The 12,955-nt window shown below is 49.5% G+C and overlaps 1 protein-coding gene across 1 annotated transcript in view; it reads right to left on the bottom strand.

The window, feature by feature from the left end:
- ltbp1 (latent transforming growth factor beta binding protein 1) overlaps positions 1-12,955 on the bottom strand; it is a 111,894-nt gene that overhangs the window by 27,168 nt on the left and 71,771 nt on the right. Inside the window, exons 17-20 of the mRNA XM_035400914.1 lie at positions 8,922-9,044; positions 7,945-8,070; positions 7,096-7,224; positions 383-514 (exon numbers count right to left, since the gene is read on the bottom strand). Of these exons, the coding sequence (XP_035256805.1) occupies positions 383-514; positions 7,096-7,224; positions 7,945-8,070; positions 8,922-9,044 (510 nt within the window). The remainder of the gene's footprint in view (positions 1-382; positions 515-7,095; positions 7,225-7,944; positions 8,071-8,921; positions 9,045-12,955) is intronic.

Raw genomic sequence — 12,955 nt, 5'->3', positions numbered from 1 at the left:
GTGACCACACAGCAATGGATGGCGGTGACGTTTCACGCACACAGTATTAGTAGTTTTTGGCTACAGGTGTTTTGCAAGTATGTACTGAGAGCAGAGCTGGGGTGAATTCCTCATATCCAGTCCCTACCAGTCCCCTCACTTGAATCCAGGCCAATGATTACAGATAGAGAACTTTATACTTCCCCCATACCACCGGTACCCTTTTCAAGATGGAGCTTTCGAATCCAAGAAAGAAGAAAAAAAAACCTACAACCCCCTCAAGCATAGGAACTGACCCCAGCATCGATGGCCAGCCAGAAATGGGCATGGAAAATGAAGGATGGAATGAAGGAAAGAATGTTCTCCACGGAGGGCGGCCCATCGGGGGGGGGGGGGGACTCACCCGCACAAAAGCCGTTGGGTCCCAGGGCGTGGCCGGGGGGGCAGTTGACCACGCACTTGTAGGACCCCGGGGTGTTTTCGCAGCGCCACGCCCCACATATGCTCTGGCCCAGCAGTGCGCACTCATCAACATCTGCGCAAGAGCACAGGCCTCAGAGCTCACGCTACATGGCGGGGGGGGGGGGGGGGCAGGGGGTCATGGGGGGTCACAACAATGCAAGGGGGGTCAGGCTGAATGGGTTCCACTGGAGATCATGATGGGGGGGGGGGGGGGGCAGGGGGTCACGGGGGGTCACGGGGGGTCACAACAATGCAAGGGTGTTCAGGCTGAAGGGGTGCCAGTGGAGATCATGATGGGGGGTGGGGGGTGGGGGCAATGAACCTTAACCATGAGTGTAATTATGGCGGGTCAAAGTGTGGTGCTCGCTGTATGTGTCACAAGCAAGACATGACGGAATTGAAGTGTGAAACCTTACTTTCGTGCTGTAACTGTGGAACATGAATGACTAAAATCAATGGCTGCACATCCCCCAAAACAATGCACCATGTCAAAAGTAGGTGCATAACAGTGTGACACTCCTAAAATAAATGGAATTCTGCAAGAATACATCAAACATTTTAAAAGAAAAATGCACTGACTTTGTTTAAGAAAAAGAACAAGTTTTCTTATTCATGTGGAATATCAGGAAAGCGGAAAGGGGATCTTTGAACAGCCAGTGAACTGCAGGGGAGGACTTGACAGACAAACTGTCGGCTCTCAGGACCTCAGCATGTCAACAGGAAGCCGACAGGAAGAAGCTTCTCAGTACGCAAGAATCAGTACGCAAGACCCAACGGATCGAAAGCCGTGCTCTTGCTTTGATGGCGACAACGCAAGGCATGATGGGACACGCCGCAGAGGGGCGGGCCCGTGACGTGTCACCCAGGCAGGTGTCGCTATCGGCATGCAGGCGGTAGCCCCTATCGCACCGGCATCGGTACGAGCCCCTCGTGTTCACGCAGGAGCCACCGTGACACCCGGTCCCCTCCAAACACTCGTCCACTTCTGCAAGAGACAGACACCCAATCCCCTCCAAACACTCATCCACATCTGCAAGAGACAGACACCCGATCCCCTCCAAACACTCATCCACATCTGCAAGAGACAGACACCCGATCCCCTCCAAACACTCATCCACATCTGCAAGAGACAGACACCCAATCCCCTCCTAACACTCATCCACATCTGCAAGAGACAGACACCCGATCCCCTCCAAACACTCATCCACATCTGCAAGAGACAGACACCCGATCCCCTCCTAACACTCATCCACATCTGCAAGAGACAGACACCCGATCCCCTCCAAACACTCATCCACATCTGCAAGAGACAGACACCCGGTCCCCTCCAAACACTCATCCACATCTGCAAGAGACAGACACCTGTTTGAGCCGCTGGACTCTCTCTCTCTCTCTTTCTGAGGACAGAAAGTGGCATGTGGACAGCTCTCTGTGATTTTTGGAAGGAGAGCACAGACGAGAATCGTTTCTTTTGGTGCCGTTTCAGGTTTTTTTTTTTGCCCTGTTTTTTCCAGCGAGAGGAAGCGAGCTTATTTTGGACAATTAATTTGGGTGCGCATTTCTAAGCAAGAGAAGCAGCAGCACTAAGTACCCAGTCGCCACATGAATATCGTAAGTGTCACGTCATTGCCTTTTTTTTTTTCTTTCTTTTTCCAGGGGCTTCATGTCACAATTACATGCTTCGGATTGAGTGCTGTGGTAAGGGCTTATGTAATTGGGGAATGGAACACATGCTTCAACATGTAATGAAATGAGCACTGAGAACCCACAGGGAAAGCACTGGGCTTTACAGATGTTTCTTAGGGGTGGTTACTTGTGAACACACTCCTCAGGAATTTGCAGTTATTACGAGAGACGACCACAAGCGCGTACACACGCACACGCACACACACTCTCAGACGCACCCATAATTCACACGGCCAATTAACAGCAAGAGTCCTTAATCGCATAGGGATGGAGTGAGCTCATCGTCTTTCTAGGAACTTCAGCTTGGTTGTGAAGGGGATGTTATGGGGGGGGGGGGGGGGGGGTCTGGGGGAAGCACAGACATGTACGTCAGATGTGGAGATGTAGACTGCAGCTGCGGACCACAGCTAATCAGAAACAGACTTTTGCATTACATTACAATCACTTGGCAGACATTGTAATCCAGAGCCATGTACGGTAGTGGAGAACATCAGTACTTACTCTCAGGAATACAAAAATGCGGCACCCCCAAAAAGGCAGAGAGGCCCATTTGTAATCTATGAGTGTAATTTAGCCTCCCCCCCCCACCCCCCCGGGATTACGGCAGGGCAGCCCTCTCTGGGTGCAAATTAGCCCTCTACACCTTCCTCCTTCTCACCTCTGCAGATGACAGCAACTAATGCGAACGGCCACCCACAAGCCCTCCACTTCATTTGAATCGGCCAAACACGGCCAACATTATCCTGCTATTAGCTAGTCTGCGAATCTGAACTTGGACACATTTTTTACGAGACGAGCCTGTTTCTGCGTTAACTTGCGGAGTTTTATCCGTTAACATTCCAGGTTTGGAAGGTTCCTGGGCAGCAGGCTCCAGCATACGGCAGTGGGAAGTTGGCAGTTGACAGTTGGAAGTTGGCAGTTGGCAGTTGACGGTTGGCAGTTGGAGAGCAGAAAGGCGCAGTATTCCAGGCTGCCACAGGCTGTTAACAGAAGGAGACGCACCGCTGGGCACTTTCACAGGGCAGTATTTCATAACCCACTTCACTCCGGACTTCATCTTCCAGCACTTCTCGCCACTTCCTCACCGCGTTCCTTTTGGGAAACTCTTGAAAACCGAACTTCAGATTTGCATCCCTCCCAATAAACAAGGGCACTCTTTTATTTTCGTTACGTACCACAGGCAGAGGAAGAGAGAGAGGAGGGCAGTGTGAGACAGGGAGAGAAAAAATCTGGACCAATTTGTGCAAATGATACTGAAGAAAGAGCGGTGGATTACAAAACAAAATGTCCTAGTTTCTCGCTGGGAAATGCAGATGTGTTGTCATTTGTGGTTGGAAATGTAGGTAGGGAGGGAGGGAGGGAGTTCCAGGGTCCAGTGAATACACGCAACCTCACGTGCAGCCTTGGTTTTGTTCAACACAGAGGTATCCTTGTGTCCTGGTGTGCCGTCTTGTTGCCTCTGCTGAACTGAACACCTTTGTCAACTTCTGATTCTCTCCAGAAACTGTATGAAACTCATGAAATTGATAGTTGTAAATTCATATTTTAAGCGATTTTTGATAAGTGGACGTGAATGCAGACAGACGGATGACATTTCAACGCCGAAGTGACGTATTACAAATCACAAAATACAGCGTTTCATTAATTTCAAGTGCCAGTTAGAACAATGGTCTTGAAGTTGATGTGACGTGAATATACAAATGGTAATATTATAAGTGATAGACGTGACCAAAAAAATTCAATAATTCAACAAATTCCATCAACTTCTAAAGAATAATATGAACGTGATTTTGTAGTATTTGGTGGAACAGAACTCTGAACAGAATAGAACTAGGGCCTAAAACCCAGCTGTGAAATTTGCACCCCTCTAACCTCTGTTTCAGCGTGTAATGGGAGGACAAGCTGTGTGCCTGGGGGGAGGGGGGGGGGGTACTTTTGGCTGATTTGGGGGAGGGCCTCTCCTCTGATTCCTTTCCAGTCTAGTCCCTGTTAGGTCCGAGCGGTGGTTCTGGAGCCCAAAGCAAACAGGCCACCCAACCCGAGGAGCTGAGGTGTTTTACGGGGTCTGTCCTGCAGCTGATTTTGGTGTTTTACGGGGTCTGTCCTGCAGCTGATTTTGGTGTTTTACGGGGTCTGTCCTGCAGCTGATTTTGGTGTTTTAGGGGGTCTGTCCTGCAGCTGATTTTGGTGTTTTAGGGGGTCTGTCCTGCAGCTGATTTTGGTGTTTTAGGGGGTCTGTCCTGCAGCTGATTTAGGTGTTTTAGGGGGCTGTCCCACAGCTGATTTTGGGGCCTTTCCCTCTGATCACAGGTGGTTCTGGTTAGCTCCCCGGTGGCCGACAGCTAAGATGTGGAACTAGAAGGCGGTTTCCACCGTCCTGACAGAAATGCTGTTGCCCCCCTGTCCTGCCCCCCTCCCCCCACCCCCGTTCCGTCTCTCTTGGTTGTTTTTCCACGCTCCAGCTGGGAGACTCTCGCCTTTCTCCTTAAGCGACGTTAATGTGTCTCCTTTCACTCACCTGTTAAATCCATTCTGGGCTGTGAAACACAGCGGGGACCACAGACCGCACTTTACAGACTTGGGTAAAAACAGGGCTGTGCGTATGGGACTGAGGGCAGAGTCTCACACTACCGCCTTTAGCCTGGATACCAGGAGGCAAGAAGCAAACTGAAAGCACCAAAATGCAACAAAAACAAACTAAAGTCTCCTCACGATGAGTCATATGTTGTCAAACAGTCATACACACACGCATCCATACACACACGCACATGCGCACACACATACACACACACACAGTCACACAGACAGACACGCACGCACACACACACACACACACTGCAGACTCTGTTATGTACAGTCTGGGCTGGAGCAGACACACACACACACACGCACAGGTACACACACGCACACACACAGACACACACACACTGCAGACTCTGTTATGTACAGTCTGGGCCGGAGCAGACACACACACACACACACGCACAGGTACACACACACACACACACAGACACTGCAGACTCTGTTATGTACAGTCTGGGCCAGAGCAGACGCACACACACACACACACACACACACGCACAGGTACACACACACACACACACACACACACTGCAGACTCTGTTATGTACAGTCTGGGCCGGACGCAGACGCACATAGCGTTCTGGCTCCCACCCGGTCCAGCCGTCCCACAGAGAGAGCGTGAGCGAGGCGGAGGGCTGTACAAAACATTCCCCTTCGTCTAGACAACCAGCTCCGCTCACAGACCTCACCGCTGGAGAGACAAGCATTTAAAAACAGCTCACAGACCTCCCCGCTGCAGGGACAGGCATTTTAAAGAGCTCACAGACCTCCCCCCTGCTGCAGGGACAGGCATTTAAAAACAGCTCACAGACCTCCCCCCCGCTGCAGGGACAGGCATTTTAAAACAGCTCACAGACCTCCCCCCCGCTGCAGGGACAGGCATTTAAAACAGCTCACAGACCTCCTCCCCGCTGCAGGGATGGGCATTTTAAACAGCTCACAGACCTCCCCCCCGCTGCAGGGACAGGCATTTTAAACAGCTCACAGACCTCCCCCCCGCTGCAGGGGCAGGCATTTTAAACAGCTCACAGACCTCCCGCCCCCCCCCCCCCCGCTGCAGGGGCAGGCATTTTAAACAGCTCACAGACCTCCTCCCCGCTGCAGGGACAGGCATTTTAAACAGCTCACAGACCTCCCCCCCCGCTGCAGGGACAGGCATTTTAAACAGCTCACAGACCTTCCCCCCCGCTGCAGGGACAGGCATTTAAAAACAGCTCACAGACCTCCCCCCCGCTGCAGGGACAGGCATTTTAAACAGCTCACAGACCTCCCCCCCGCTGCAGGGATGGGCATTTTGCAGAAGTAATTTGCAGAAGTAATCAAACCTGTCCTTCCAAAGGCAACGCTGAGGTACGATAGGGGAAGGAGCAGCGATGATGGCAGGTGTGCCTCAGGTGAGCTCTGTGGAACTGCAGTCACCTGGGAGACCAGGTGAGAGGGGGTGGCGATAAAGGGTTTGGGGCGTTCTTTTTTTTTCTTTTTCCTCCAAACAGAGACTAGCTGCTCTCCACGAGTCCACATTTTCGCAAATCAGCACTTCCCCTGTCCCAAATGCACCAAAATGTCTTTAAAACACAAGTTAAAAGTTCAGTTAACTTCCTAACTTTAAGTGAGATCGGCCCTACAAGGGGCAAAAAAAGACAAATGGCAGGAGACAGGCCTTAGATCCTGTTAGGCCGATATTCTCACCTCTTGTACTGCTCTAAATTTCCTTTGTGCCTAGGCAGTATAACGAAGTAGCACCAGGGTCCCTCAGTACCCCTCCGGTGTCAGAAGGTCATAGCCCCACCCTAACTGCTCCATCTGCACCTCTGAACCTGAGACACGGTAGCGTACGCCAAACGGGCCAATCAAATCAAAGCATGGCAGGCATAGACGTCGTCACCTTATGTTCATTCTGCGACGACTAAAAAAACCCCAAAAAAAACCCCGACATCCTCTCTCCCCAAACCGACGCCACGCTTTAGGATCACCTGCGATGGGCGTCGGCTCAGAGCCCGGGCCCGAGAAGCTCTTTCACAGACGGCCTGGGCCTCGCCGGAAACACGACACGGGGGGGAAAGGGGCGAAGGGTTCGGTAACCGCCTGCCTGCGAGCCCCCGCTGGGAGGAATAACATAGCGACCGCAGAACAGGGGTTTTCGGGGGGGGGGGGGGGGGGGGGGGGTGATTGAAAACGCTGTCGGGGAACATGGATTTGCCTTGTTGTTCAGCGCTAGGTCTGAATGGGATTAGGTAGCCAGAGGCTGACAGCGGGGTAAGGTGGAGGTGGAGGTGTCTGACTGTTACGGAGACGGAGGGGGAACCCGTGAGGGGGGGTGTGGGGGGGTGTGTGGGGGGGTCGGGGGGTACATGGAGGGGGGGGGCGGGGGGGCGGCAGGCTTACCCTCGCAGGTGCGCGTGTCCTGGTTGGCGGTGAAGCCCGGCCCGCAGTCGCACTGGAAGGAGCCCTCGGTGTTCAGACACTCCCCGTGGGGGCCGCACAGCTCGGGGTCGTCCAGACACTCGTCAACATCTGCGGGGGGGGGGGGGGGGGGGGGGGGGGGCAGAGGAACAGAGAGGCCGCAGACCAGACCTGACGTCAGCCTCCATCGCCACGGGGGTGGGGGGGGTGCCTTTGGAAGCCTTGCAGGCCTTGACCGGCCTGTCAACAACCCCCCCTGGCCTGATTTCAGTCACACACCCCCCCCTCCCCCCTCCCCCCCCCCCCCCCCCCCCCAACGGGCAGGCTGCAGCTCCCCAAACAGGTGCAGGAGAGGGGTGTGTGTGTGTGTGCGTGTGTGTGTGTGTGTGAGTGTGCGAGTGTGTGCGAGTGTGTCTGCGTGTGAGTGCGTGCATGCATGTGAGTGTTTGGGTTTTTATGGTATTTATGTTCATAGTTGCATGAGTGCAGGCTTTTGTATGTGTAGATACAGGCACACATGCAGCATGGAGTTTCTATGCTTGCATGCATACATGCATACATGTGTACCTCTAGCTGTGTGTCACCAAGTGTACATTTACAGTATGTTTGCGTGTGTGTGTACACGTTCGCCTGTCACTGTTTGTGTGTGTTCGTGCGTGAATGAGTATGTGTGTCTGAGTGAGTGTGTGTGTGTGTGTGTGTGTGTGTGTGTGTGCGCGTGTGAGCGTCTGGGTATGCATTTACAGTATGTGCACGTTTGCCTGTTACTGTGTGTGTGTGTGTGTGTGTGTGTGTGTTCGTGCACGAGTACCCGCGCTAGCGAGATCTCACCTTGGCAGCTGGTGCCATTGACCTGCTGGTAGCCCTGGGGGCAGCTGCAGTGGTAGGACCCCATGTTGTTGACACACTGCCCCACGCTGCCGCAGGGCTCCACCAGCTCCTGGCACTCGTCCACATCTGCGAAAGCGGCGACAGCAGCAGCTGTTTAATGCAGCAGCGGTGGCACCCTGCTGACACGGCTACCCCCTACTCACACGCCTACGTGCCTATCCTCACCCCCCTCACACGCATACCCCCCACTCACACGCCTACGTGCCTATCCTCACCCCCCTCACACGCATACCCCCCACTCACACGCCTACGTGCCTATCCTCACCCCCCTCACGCGCATACCCACCCCCCCCCCCCCCCATGAGCCAACCCACCATGCGCCTACCCCCTCCCCATCATGCACCTCTCCCCCACACGTGTATATACCCCCCCACCTCACGCACCTACGTCAGAAAAACTTATGAAATAGTGGCCCTTAAAAAACAGCAATACATTTTCCATGTTTGGAGGGATGCATTGTAGAAATATCATTAATATTCTGATTAGGGTTTAAAACTAGTCAGAAACCTATTTGAAAAAATACCTGGAGCAGATTGTACAATTTAAAAATTAAAGGATTACACTCGGCCGGTAAAGAATAGGGAAGACAAAAAGTGGCTTTCTAATGACGACATTAACAAAACTATTTCAAAAGGAAAGCTGGACACTGATTTCATTAGTTTGTAAAGACAATTGCCTGTTTTTTTAATTCAAATTGGGCATTTGTCTTTGCTGAAGTACTATGGTAACAGAATAATGCTATATTGTTTTTTTGTTGTGTGCAATTAACCACACACACACACACACACACACATAGATGTGTCTCAATGAGATGTGATAAATGCATGCACTAAGGGATGGCAGGACACAAGCCTAGGTGTGCGTGTGTGTGTGTGTGTGTGTGCGTGTGTGTGTACAGACACACGGAGGACACTTACCATCACACTGGTCCCCGGCCAGTGAGACCTTGAAGCCCGGCCCACAGCTGCAGATGAAGGACCCCTCTGTGTTCTGACAGTGACCCCTGGAGCATATTCTCTCATCCCAGCATTCATCCACATCTGTGCCAAAAACACCAAAACCAAGTGCATGAGTACACAGGAGTAGACCAAGCGCATGAGTACACAGGAGTAGAACCAAGTGCATGAGTACACAGGAGTAGACCAAGCGCATGAGTACACAGGAGTAGAACCAAGCGCATGAGTACACAGGAGTAGAACCAAGTGCATGAGTACACAGGAGTAGAACCAAGTGCATGAGTACACAGGAGTAGAACCAAGCGCATGAGTACACAGGAGTAGAACCAAGCGGAGGGAAGCTTTAGGGAAGGTTCAGTAAGGTGTGAAACTTGATATAATGCTCTACGATAAAAGCTTTTATCCGGCAACAGTGTTAACACATCGGCTATAGCAAGCCGGCTATCGGGGCGATATAGCTCAGGAGGTAAGACCGATTGGCTGGCAGTCGGAAGGTTGCCGCGTTCAAACCCCGCCCTGGGCATGTCGAAGTGTCCTTGAGCAAGACACCTAACCCCTAACTTCTAACTGCTCTGGCGAATGAGGGGCATCAATTGTAAAGCGCTTTGGATAAAAGCGCTATATAAATGCAGTCCATTTACCATTTACCAAGCCTTCATCAGAACAAATGTGCATGTGCTGTTGTTCATTAGCCCATTTAAAAAGAGTTTTACTCAGAAAGCTATAGATGCGGGCAATCCGACACTTATTACGTATGACCTACCCATAGGCTATACTCACAGTGGGAAATGTCTCTCAAGTAAGTGCTGGAGATATAAACTTAAAAACACTGTGTGACCTCCACCAAAATAACGAAATTAGAACAAACAGAGAACAAGAAAGTTTCAGCAAGGTGACCTGAGGACATGGAGTGGAGTAATCCAGCGGGAGTGTAAGGTTTGATCATAAATTTCTCGGTAAGAGGGTGCAGCTCCTAGATGACAGGCTAAGGCCAGAGACTTGAATTTTATTTGGGCTACAACTGGTCGACATACTGAAAGTGTATTCCCTTCTAGCAAAGGTGCAGTTCTGAGCTGTAAAACTGGGCTGTCATATTTAGTCAATATTATGACATTTAATTCAGTTTGACTACATGCATGATGTGTGTAGTCTGTACATTTGTATTGGTACTTGGCCTCTCTACAGTAAACAAAACAGGAAAGCTATTCCATAACATCTTTTTCAAATAATCCAAAGTTTTACATATTTATGGTCCAGGATTACATGTAATCATTTGCCCATGAAATACATTTTTATATTAAAAAATTCTAATTAGTTCCCACTACAGTGCTTTCAACCTGAACACTGCTTCCACCTTAATTTAAATATGATTAGAGGCTAGTCTCTTGGTGAAGGAGCTGAGGTGAAGCAGCCATTTTATGGAATGTAGAAGGCATTTGTGGTAATCACTGAAGGATTTAAAGGAAGTAGGGCTTTATAACAGCAGTGTTATGCCTCCAGAGGTTGCAGGCATGTACAGTATATTACCTGATTATTGTTCAATAAATCACATTTAATTTTATTTTCAGTTGGAATTATTTCCTACAGCTCATGCAACCTGAGAGCATTGCATTCAAAGAAATACGCACCAGCAAAATATAAAAATTACTATTTATGATAATAATTTTGAATAATCAGTAAATAATTTGCTCATAGATGTCTGCAAACACAACATCACTGTACAAGCTACTTTTAAGTTAGCTGAAGGGCAGTTCTTTGCTTTAGACCACAAACCCCTGAATTCCCCTCTAGCAGCCATTGTAAAGCTAGTAGGTTAGCAGAGGCTTATTTATTTACAGTAATCTTTTAAAATATCCTTTATCTGACAAGAAAAAAAAAACCTATCTGGGCCAATATAAAACATACAATAAAACAAAAAGTAATACCAAATAACCCATAAAGCCATATATCACTTTAACACTAATACAGGGCTCGTTTTCCAACTCAAATCAGATTTATAGTTTCCATGACACTTTGATGGGATTTTTTGATGGGAGTGAATACAGGATTTTCCAGGCTCATTTCTCGCAGTATCTGTCAAATTCCCAGGGAAGTTGGCTACCCTGAGAAAGGAACGTACATTTTCAGAAGAAAAAATGCTTTCAAAATACCACTTGGTATCTGGAAAATAGTTTTTTTTTTTGTTTTTTAAGAAAGACTACTTTAAAAATACCATTTGGTCCACCTAGTTTAAGAATGTCTTGTCTGTCTGGTCTTATTATGTATGCAAAATCACTACAAATAAAACGTTTAACAAAAATACCATTTGGTATCTGTATAGCCATGCAGAAATAACAAACAGTTCTTTTAGGGAGGGAACATTGGCACTGTTTGGTCACCACTGCTTCGCCGTGAAGATTTTTTTAAAGGATTACTTATTTTTTATAGTTTTATCAAATTATAAATTACTGCTAACACATTGCACTTTCTGCTGGTACATGAAGGTTGTTGTACGGATTACACCTGCATGTTGTGTAATGGGGCGGCAGTGTAGCACAGTGGGTAAGGAACTGGGCTTGTAACCGAAAGGTCGCAGTTTCGATTCCCGGGTAGGGCACTGCTGTTGTACCCTTGAGCAAGGTACTTCACCTGCATTGCTTCAGTACATATCCAACTGTATAAATGGATTATATGCAATGTAAATGCTGTGTAAAAAGTTGTGTAAGCCTCTCTGGATAAGAGCGTCTGCTAAATGCCTGCAATGTAATGCCATGGCATTGTGTCTGAAAGTCAGTGGAGAGAGTGGTGAAGCACGGGCCCATCCATGATGACCATGGCTGATTTAGCCTGGTGTTTCGGTCATTCCTGGACCATCTGTTTACGCTGCTTGGAAACTATTTTAAAAAACTCAGCGTACAGCCCCGAGGTCACCGATTCCTTGTGCAAAACATCATCACATGCCGATTAAATCACTTCAGTTAGCACGACCCCACCAATGCATTCCGAAAGGATTTGCGTCTCACCGTGATTTCACAATATCTGGGAACACAATGTGCCTCCGCTCACAGAAATCGGCATTCTCTTCCACAAAGAGGCACTGATTTGAGTGTTCGTCATCAAATTGGAAAAGCTGAGCTGAACTGTGCGTCGTCACAAGCAGGCAAACACCACACTTTACGTGTGCCAATGACAAATATGCATGAGATAAAAGGGTGATGTCACTACTGCTCCATGTCAGCTGACCATTTACATGGCATCAGTTGCTGGATGAAGTTCTGTTTATTTTTACGGGGCTGGGCTTTTACGCACTGGTTCAAAGGGCACGTTGAAGAAAATGGACCCGTTGACCTCGTCCTTGAGTGAAGACCTAATCTCCCCAGCTTCTGCTGCCAGAAACCTGGTTGTCAAAACTGACTCCAACGTCGTCATTGAGGTGCGTGCACATGCACACAGGCACTCCCCCACCACACACAACCCCCCCCCCCCACCCTCCACACACACACGCATGCGCGTGCGCACACACACACACTTAGGCTTGTGTCCTGCCATCTCTCTCTGTCACAGACACTGAGAAATTAGTGCATGGATTAGGCTCCTGACACAGCTGAAGATGATTCAGAATGTCCTCATCCATACCTCACACAGAGACCATACCACACACATACTCTACAAGCCCCACAGGCTCCCCAATAACTACCAATGACAATCACTTCAAAGCCTTATTACAGTCTTATAAAGCCTCTATAACTGTTCTCCGAATTACATCAGGAAACTTCTCCTCAAGTAGACCCCTGACCGCTACCCAAGATCCTCCAAACTCTGCACCCTAGCTGTCCCATCCGCTTCCACGCGCTCCACGGACGACAGGGCAGTTTGCTCTGTAGCGCCCCCTCTCTGTGGAATTCTCTCCCTGCACATATAATGACTGCTGATAAACTCTCTCTTCAAACAAGCATTTAGCATAGTGTGCCTGTTTTCCTTGAATTCACTCAGCATTCTGCATGCAACTGTCAGTG

The sequence above is a fragment of the Anguilla anguilla genome, chromosome 18 (assembly GCF_013347855.1).
Source record: "Anguilla anguilla isolate fAngAng1 chromosome 18, fAngAng1.pri, whole genome shotgun sequence".
Taxonomy (NCBI): domain Eukaryota; kingdom Metazoa; phylum Chordata; class Actinopteri; order Anguilliformes; family Anguillidae; genus Anguilla; species Anguilla anguilla.
Note: the sequence above shows the minus strand (reverse complement) of the source record. Positions and strands in the feature narration are given on the sequence as shown.